The 9,652-nt window shown below is 41.3% G+C and overlaps 1 protein-coding gene across 3 annotated transcripts in view; it reads right to left on the bottom strand.

Moving 5' to 3' along the window:
* Positions 1 to 79: 79 nt before the first annotated feature.
* Positions 80 to 9,652, bottom strand: part of sgsm2 (small G protein signaling modulator 2) — a 79,647-nt gene continuing 70,074 nt past the window's right edge. For all 3 annotated transcript variants that reach the window (XM_032507192.1, XM_032507190.1, XM_032507187.1), the window contains 9 exons: positions 8,657 to 8,785; positions 8,394 to 8,576; positions 7,341 to 7,727; positions 7,044 to 7,168; positions 6,624 to 6,706; positions 6,138 to 6,247; positions 5,750 to 5,846; positions 4,133 to 4,300; positions 80 to 3,616 (listed from right to left, as the gene is read on the bottom strand). In XM_032507192.1, the coding sequence (XP_032363083.1) occupies positions 3,528 to 3,616; positions 4,133 to 4,300; positions 5,750 to 5,846; positions 6,138 to 6,247; positions 6,624 to 6,706; positions 7,044 to 7,168; positions 7,341 to 7,727; positions 8,394 to 8,576; positions 8,657 to 8,785 (1,371 nt within the window). In that variant the 3' untranslated portion in view covers positions 80 to 3,527. The remainder of the gene's footprint in view (positions 3,617 to 4,132; positions 4,301 to 5,749; positions 5,847 to 6,137; positions 6,248 to 6,623; positions 6,707 to 7,043; positions 7,169 to 7,340; positions 7,728 to 8,393; positions 8,577 to 8,656; positions 8,786 to 9,652) is intronic.

Below are 9,652 nucleotides of genomic sequence, written 5' to 3' on the forward strand. Positions count from 1 at the left end.
TAGTTTGTTCATCTTTAAGAAGAACAAGAGAAGGAACATCTGTCATCGAACATCAAAGGTTAAAGGAAAGAGAGCAGAATTACAGAACAAACTCTTATTTAATAATACATTACATTCAAGGCAAATGATACATCCTTACCAATACATATTCAGCAATGCAACCATTGGCTCTTTAAATAAATAGAAATTTGAAATCTTGAAGTCAGTGCACGACATTGAGGAAAAAACACTTAACAGTCAACGTGTAACACAGTCTGCAAACATTCTGCCTTTCTGCACAGTATACACCTCCAACTAGTGCTGCTAAAACAACATAAAAAATAGATCTCAAAATAAGTTATATATATATATGTTTTTACTGTCTTCATAGAAATATTGGGCTTTCGGTTCGTATTAACAGCAATATAGACTTTGAAGGATTTTCTCAAACGACAGAAATTGCACAGTAGTTAAATAATCCAAGATCACCATTTTCAAAAATATTTTACACACATAGTAAACAGTCAGTCTTTAAGATGCAGTATGAAATTGCACGTTGTCGTCATGCCACAGAGGGGGCTGTTTCAAGGCTTTGGTACACAATGTCCTGATTGGAAGAAAAAGCTCTGCTACGGGCCCCTGTACCCCGGCGACCCAAGCCCGTCGCCATTGCGGCAGGGTGGTTGAGTGGAGCGGATGTAACAAGGTACATCTACGCCACCGCCCGTTCCTGGGATAAAACTTGTACATCAGAGAGCTGGGTGACTACAGTACACTTCAGGATTGGGGAAGACTCTTGGCACTTGAATCATAGGTGCGGGCCGTGCTGGATGACCAATCATATGCAGCTCGGTTGGACGTTTTGAGGAGACGAGTGTGGACATAAAGGGTCACACTGATGAGGGGTATTGGAAACTGTATCAAAAATGTCCCGAATCCTCTCAGATACAAACATGATTATACTCTGTGCTGTTACTGCGAAGCCAGCACCAACCTAATACTGATTCACTGAACACTAGAGAACGTTTGACATTGGAATTGGCTTCTTCTCAGACCACAGATTTGTTATTTAGACCAACCCAGTCCAAGCATCTTTTATTTTCAGACGCTGGACTTTAGGCAGGAGGAGAATGAGGTTCCACATGGACAATTGCAACCACCTTTCCTGACAGTATAGTGCTGAATGCAATAAGAAGTCTTCATGGTGCTATAGACCAGTGAGCATGTCTGTCTCTAGTTCCAAAAAAAGACATGGATTAATGTAAAGCACAAGGCTGGTAATATTTCTTTTTTTCTATTGTCAACAAATCCCATGAAAAGCCCAAAACCAACAATAAATGTGTCCTACTAACAAGTGTTGTGTGTAGCCTTATATCTTATTCCTGTAGGATTGATATTTTCCACCTTTTAAGTTACTAATTAAGGTTCATTTAAGAGAAATTACTCTAGTGTTGCCACATTATCTAACCAATATGAAAGAATATCAGAAAGAATAATTGTAAAACCAGGGGAAAACCTGCTGCTGTAATACTAAGAACAGCATCAAATGCACATTAATCCACCACTGAAAATAGTCCCCAACAAATTCACCCTTTACTCTTGTTTGTAAAAAGCTTGCTTAAAAATTAAAAGGGCCAGTTGTTTTAGTAAATCACTTAGCCTTTAAAAAAACCAATGTGTTTTTATGTTTGTTTATGTTTTCGTATGAACCAATGGGCATGAGGCTGAGGCCACAGAGAAAAGGTCTTTTCATTGGATTTGTTGACAATAACAAAACAAAACTAGAATAATACCAGTCGTATTCTTCTGGTTAGGGAATATCCACATTTAGATACATGTAAATATACTCAATACGTGTTACTTACTCTTTCCATTCTCAAAGGGGTTTCTTAATCACATTTCATTTTTCACTTTCTTATACATTCTTTCTCTCAGCTGATTGTGTCTACTTCGTACCAGCCACAATTTTTATAATAGGCCTGCTCAACTTATTAAACAAATTCAGTGCAACTCAATTCATCTCTTTACAAACTCTTCAAAATTTAAAACTTTTTGAGAGACGGAAAGAAAATTGCATTTCTTTAAAATCACGTTTATAAGTTGTAAAATTGCATTTCCTCTAATCTAGTCTAAAATCTGTTGGATAATACTAAATCCCTTTAAAACAGTTACTTTTAAGATATTATTAATTAAAAAATCAGCCTTAACCTGGCATGTTCTAATACATGAGTTTAATCATAGAATGTTAATTTATCCTCCGGTCATTAAACACCCCAAATTCCCAGAAACATTACCAAAGCGGGTGCCAGGGCAGCTCACCTGGTGGAGCGTGCGCCCATACACACAAAGGTTTACTCCTCGACGCAGCGGCACACTCCAACCTGTGGCTCTTTGCTGCATGTCATTCCCCCTCTCACTCTTCCTTTTCAGATCTTCAGCTGTCCTATAAATAAAGGCCTAAAATACTCCCAAATTTATCTTTAAAAATTAATATTACCTCAGCATTCCTAGTTTTAGCTACATCCCTGATCAAAAACCATGGTACTACTAAATAGAGATGCACATGTGTTATATTAAAATAATGAGTAAGGTCTGTGTGCTTTTGTCTTTACTGTTGTGCTCTGATGCTATGTGTCTTCTGTCTTGGAACAATGATTAAACATGCAGTAACCACTGACTAACATACTCAGGAAAACTGGCTGCAATCCATCCAGAGTTTCTCAATAGTTTGGCCTCTCATGGCGCCTCTGGCCCCCACCAACTCTGGTGAGGCTTTCACTGGCACCATGAAGGAAATCCTCCCAAAAAGTGCAACTAAGTACCTTGGGCTGTTACTGATAAAGGCAACATTTGTGTGGTAATTAACTCTTGGACAAAAAGAAAAAAGGGGGGGTAAAAACACACATGCTTGTTGTAGAAAACACTCATGAAAAGGTAGTTGGCACAGTCCATTTGGTCACTAATGAAAACTTTGTGGCTCCTCTGACAATGTTGTGTGTAAATCCTGTACTCTTGTGGCCTCCACTGGCATTGCATGGAGGAATCTGTCAAACAAAGAACGCTGAAGCCTTCCAGACAAGCGTCCAAAATGTTTGGTTCAGAGTTAGGAAAGGAGTGATACTAATGAAGTAGTGATAGAACCAATGTTGTTTCGGAGTGTGTGTGCGTGTGTGTGTGTTTTCATGCACGCACACAACCTCTATAGGACTGGGGAGACTCAAGAATATGTTCACAGTGTGATCAAACTCACAAGCATGCAGACAAATCCACATGTCTGTACGGACACCATGGGCATTCCATGTGAAGGTAAATGTAAACAGATTGAGGCCGAGCTCCGGAGCCAGGCCGCTCCAGCAGCGCTCTTGGCACACTTCCAGGGCCTTCATCTGGGCAGGGAAGAGACCCGGACTCCCTGGACCTGCTCTGGATAGGTGAAGGCCTGGAACTGCCACTGTTTCTCTGAGGGATGAGAGGAAGAGCTGGGTGTCCTGTAGTCGGACACTAACCCTCTGCATCCTCCCATTCCTCCTCCTTCTCTCCCTCTATAGTCACTTGTTGTCCATCAGCGACTGGACTTTGTGCACCAGCTCACGTGCTATTTTCAAGATATGTTGGACATCATGACGCTCAGCCATCTCTGTGGATCAGACACACCATGAGAGAGGCAACTACAGAAATATTAAATACAGTTTACACATCACCTCAATTCAATTGAATTTTATATAAGTATATATACATACATACATGCATGCGTACGTACGTACATACTGTACGTACATACATACATGTATTCATTTGTATATGCGACCGGAAAAAGTTAGCTACATAAGTTGTGGGATAGGCCAAATGTTTGGCATGACACAGAAATAAATTTAAATCTTAAAAACTTATAGTGTCAAATTATAACAGAGGTTGTCCCATGACACACAGATTAGGTCTAGACCACACTCTATAATTTACAACTGCATTTACAACCACATCTTCAATATGGCCGCAGGGTGTAGACGAGGTTGGACGACACTAGTTTTTTTTAAGCATACAGGTGCCTTTAGAATGACGTGGTTAAGTCTCCACTCTGATGAGACTGAAGTCTGACTCATCACAGGATGGTAAGGAAATAAGCAATCAACAAACTGTAAATACAGTCTCTTACCATTAAAGAACTTAATGATGTCAGTGAAGTCCATGTTGTTGTCCACGATGATCTCACGGTAGACTGTGACCAGGGCCAAGGCCAGGAAGAGGACAAAGTGCTGCGAGGAAATCCTGGGAGCCACCCAGATCACCTCCCACACGGCAAACACATCCTCGTACAAGAGCTCTGCACACACACAAAACACATCTCCATAGTCAGCATATTTGACTCCATGTCTTGCCCCTTGCCATGTTCCCGTGGTCCTGATAAAAGTGTTTAGAAGTTTTAAACGATGGTCATTTTTATCACAGAGCATTCCTTCTTTTATCAGTAGTAGTTTTTTAAAGAGTTATTTTTAAACTATTTATCACAACTCTGGTATTGTTTGTGTTAGTTTTATTGTATTCTCCGTTTTGTATTCATTGCCATGAACTGTCAAAGCAAGCTTTTCATTGCATGGCGTGAGCTGTCTTTATTGTGCATTTGACAGTAAACCTCTTGAATTGCTTGCATTTTGAATCAGAAAGATTAGATACAGTATAGTGCAGCTGAGAGGAAGAGAAATGAGAGGAAGAGACATGTGTTGGATCTGTTACCATTGTTACCATGGTATCACCTATGTCTATCACCTAAGTTAAGTAAAATTAAATGTAAATGGATCTTTTTTGTATAACGCTTTTCTATTTCTAGTCTAAAAGACTACTCAAAGCACTTTTACATGGTACAGGAACCATTCACCATACACACACATTCATACACTGTGGCTGAGGCTGCAGTACAAGGTGCCACCTGCTCATCAGATAAACACACAAACACACACACACACACACACACTCCAAAGGCACAGGATCGGGAGCAACTTGGGGTTCAGTGTCTTGCCCAAGGACACTTTGACGTGGGACTGCAGGGCCAGGGATCAAACCGCCAACCTTATGATTGGCAGGCGACCACTCTACCATTGAGAATGGCCCATTTGAGCATAATAGATATTATATAATGTTTAATAATTATTGGTGCATTTATGTGTAGGTATAATTTTAATGTTGCAGCTGAGAAATGTGGGGATAATTTTAACAAATGTACAAAGTATATACTGCCAGGTTGCTTAATCTATTATAACACATTATTCTCATTTTAATTTTATTTCATATTACTTAATCTGAATCTGCAAAGTAACTAGTAACTACAGCTGTCAAATACATGTAGTGGAGTAAAAGTATAGAGTAGCTTGACATAGAAATACTCAAGTCAACTACAAATACCTAAAACATGATACTTAAGTACAGTACATGAGTAAATGTACTTAGTTACTCTCTACCACTGTTCCTGCCAGTCATGAACTGAACCCGAGAGCACGCCGAATGTTGTGACCCCCCACTGTGCCAATGTCTCACCAACTAGGAGTGTGTAGTGCAGTACGACAAGAATAAGAACACCTGCCAGCTTCCCATCTGCAAACACTGTTAACTGTGTGTGTGTGTGTGTGTGTGTGTGTGTGTGTGTGTGAGTCTGTGTGAGATCATGAGTCTTTCCGTCCCCCAGTGGTCATAATGACTTAATGCAGCTTTAAATCACACAGATCAATGAGTTTGGGATTACAGGTCAGTCATTGAGAGTAAAAAATGTGCTGTTCACCTCTCTTGAAGTCCAGCAGGAACCAGCGGTAACAGAAGTAGAAGTGAGTGTAATCTCCGTTCTGCTGCATCAGTTCAAACAGCTCAGAGTCCAGGATCTGACATCAGAGTAAGAGCAGAGGTAACGTCAATGGGTAAAATGTGGAGTAAAATATGGACAAAGCCTCTGTGACATCACCCATAGGTTTCTGAAGAGCTTAAATGCTATAGAGACCAAAATTGTTTTTTGTACCAGGCTGTAAACGTGATTAATTCCGCTGTCTATGGAGATTGACATCCTATTAAAGCCAGCCTGAAGTGGGCACTTCCGGATTGGCTCCATTTTTCAGCACCAGAGGTTTCCACATAGGTAACACACACACACACACACACTAGGAGTTTTTCGTCACCTGGATCAGTGACCTCATGTTGGCAAAGTGTGTGTCCATGGCTCCGCCATTAGGGAAGTTCTGACTCATCCTCTTCATTAACTGTGTGAAACAACTGTACGCCAGGCACTCTGACACACACACACACACACAAACACACACACACACAGGAAGAACATATTGTCATGTAGCCAGGACAGCACATTCACAAATTTAAATCATAAATGAGTGTATTTGCTGCGACAAGGTTTGGGTGAAACAACCTTACAAAACAGACAGTTTCATGTCTACCCTCACCAAACTGTTCCATTTAACTGAGCTGATCAACATATATTCTTACCACCCCCCCGACACCTCAGCGTGCAAGTGTTTATTTAAGATATGTATTATTAAATAAGGCATATTGTAAGCATAAATTCTGTAACGGTGACTGGGACTATTTGTCGTTCGTACTGTTTATAATCACAGTCAGGAGATTTAAAGTATAAGATGAGTCTTTCTTCTCACCATCATCCAGGATGACCATGAGCGGCGCGAGCAGGTCACACATGCCCTGAACGTACCCCATCTCTAAATGCTCCCACACATAGCTGCAGGCAAGAAGGAAACACCAAGACAAACAAGAACAATCAAATCACATTCAGCTAACCAGATGTGATGTGTACGTGCATGTGCGTGTGCATGTGCGTGTGTACGTGTATTTAACAGCACCTGGATGGTGTTATACTCAGTACATTTACTAAAGTCCTGTACTTAGGTGTAAAGTTTAAAATACTTTTATTTGATAGTGTCTATTTTCTTCCACTCACTGTAACACATCTACTCCAGTACATTTCAAAGAAAAAAAGTCAGGTGAGTTGGATGAAATTTCTCTTTGGGTTTGTTACTACAAGCGACCTTTCAGATTACTAAGTTCTAAATACTTACCTGCACATGATGTTGCGGAGTTTCTCCAGGTTGGCTGTGGTGAAGTAATAATAGTTGCGGTCGCAGCGCTGCACATCTTTGTCTATCCTGTGGAGGTTGAGGGCGACTGTGTCCAACAGTTCGATCTGCCCAAAGGAAACATTGTTGTTAACATTAGTAGGTGACTAGGTGTAAATTAAAGGGTTTTGGTAAGTCCTTTAAGCCTTTAAGTCATGGTTTTGCCATTTGTTTCACAATTGCTGTCAGTCAGTTAATATGTATAACCAGACATATTGTTTATCCATATACTGTACATACTGTATATGAGGAGAGTGAAGGTGATATCGTCTCCGCAGCTGCTCCATTGGTCACTAGTTTGTCCAGCTGACTGCACAGCCTGTCCTCAGTGAGAGAGTCCTGACGCCGCCCCAGCACACCCGAAGTCCTGCCCTCCTCCCCGCCCCCCCCTTCCTCCTCTGTGCTTTGACCGTCGTCTATGCTGGACAGGATCTGGGAATGAGCAGAGGTCACTGAGTAGTTTCTGGAGGAAGGGAGACCCGAGTCAGGGGAGTCAAACTCCACCAGAGGTCGCTCCTCTGGGGGGAGGGCTGCAGGGGGAACCAGGGTGGTCGTGGTGGGGGTGCAGTCCTCTCCACTGGGGGTCTCCTGGCTCCCTGCATCCGGCTCATCCACAGACATAAACACCTAAAGAAGAATTGAACTTTATAAGTAATAGAGGCCAGCTAAGGGCAATGGTGCAGGGTGTGGGATCATGAGTCATATCATATGGATCATTAGGATTTCATCACTGAAATCATGACTTTTGATTTCTCAGTTAGTGGTCCTGTCTTCTGCAAATGTTACTGGCCAACCGGACGAGACAGATTGCCGCCCACCTTGAGCCAGGTTCTGTTTGAGGTTTCCTTAATAGCCACCTTTTTGCCAAATGCTTGCTCATGGGGGAATGTTGGGCCTCTATAAATCGTACAGTTATCTAGACCTATTGTATATGAAAAGTCTCCTGAGATAACTTATGCTATGTTAAGATTGTGAAGTTGTATTGATGTAGTATGGGTTATAGGCTAGTTGGTTGTTTCGGTTGTTTTGGCTATGTCAAATGTAAGGAACAGTGTGTAATGAAGACATGTAGCAAGCAAAGATGCAGTTTTTAGAACACTGAAATATGCAAATGTTTAGAAATACAATAGTATACCATATATATCATATATATCATGCATGCCTGAAACGTTTTTTAATTTCAGCATTGGGATCAGTTGATTATATTAGTCTGAGCGCCAGTCACAATCAGGACACTATAATGTAACAAATACTCTTTATATTGCTAAGTTTAACAAGGAATCCGATGTTCACCTCATTGCTGAGTGTGGAGTCTCTGTGAACGAGTCGCAGGACGTGACTGTCGATGCTGCTGCCTGAGGACAGCTTGGCAAAGATGGCCGACTGCATCTCCTTTTCCCTCTGCTTGACAATCACCTCACAGGCCTTCCACTCCCGCATCACATGCTGGTAACGCTCACTGATCTTTACATCAATCTTCAAAGACAAAAAAGACAATCACACACTGCAAAGAGACACATTAAAACGGTGTGTGTGTGTGTGTATTTGTGCAGTACCTGGCTCATGTCCTTTTTGCCCATGCCAAACTTGTAGTGCCCCAGCAGGAAAGGCCAGACCTCCTTCCTTATGTCATGCTGCACTCCGCCATAATAAACCAGCCTTAGCAGCTCCAGCTCCTTATAGTTCTACACACACACACACACACACACACACACACACACACACACACACACACACACACACACACACACACACACACACACACACAATAACAGGAACATAAACCAAAAGAATAAGTTTGATGACAGGAAGCAGAAGCTGTGAGCGGTTAGACGAACAAAAGAAGCAGGAAGTGTATCAATAATGGAAGGAGAGAAAGAGTGATTGCGACCCATTCAGAGGAAGACATGGATAAGTGCAGAAGATAAAGGACACAGATATGAATAGAGAGTAAATTAGTACTGAGGACTTTGTTGGAGTTGATGAATGATTGCAGTGGCTGCTTTAATAGCTACGATGGTATCATACTACACTCTGTAATGAAACTTCATTCCTCTGAAACTCATTAATTTTCCATTAGAGTGAAGGAGAGTGGAGAGGGGTGGAGACAGTACATGATCCCTGACTTACAATTAAATATAAACAACTACTGTAAAGGAGGTTGCAGTGTGTGAGGGGAGGACAGAATAATAGCAACACATTTAATTACAGTAAGAGGAAACGGAAGCTCAATTAGAGAGGTACACAAAGTTATATTAAGTTTAACCACAATTAACAGTGTGGTGTTTAAAGACAACAGGCACATTCATATTCACTCTCAGCCCCAAGCCTGGTTTTTACTGAAAACAATGTAAATCTTTCAAAACAGGTTACAAAAACAATTTCATTTTCTCTACAAAAGGCTCAGTAATTTCCTAAAACAGCTGGACACTGTAGTTTTTAACAAACGTCACTCAAACATTTCTTGGGGACTACTTTCAGGAGCGGAGTACATATTTGGTGCTCTAGTACAGGGGTTCCCAATACTTTCAGCCCACGACCCCCAAAGTAAC

Source organism: Etheostoma spectabile, chromosome 3, assembly GCF_008692095.1.
Source record: "Etheostoma spectabile isolate EspeVRDwgs_2016 chromosome 3, UIUC_Espe_1.0, whole genome shotgun sequence".
NCBI classification, from domain to species: Eukaryota; Metazoa; Chordata; class Actinopteri; order Perciformes; family Percidae; genus Etheostoma; species Etheostoma spectabile.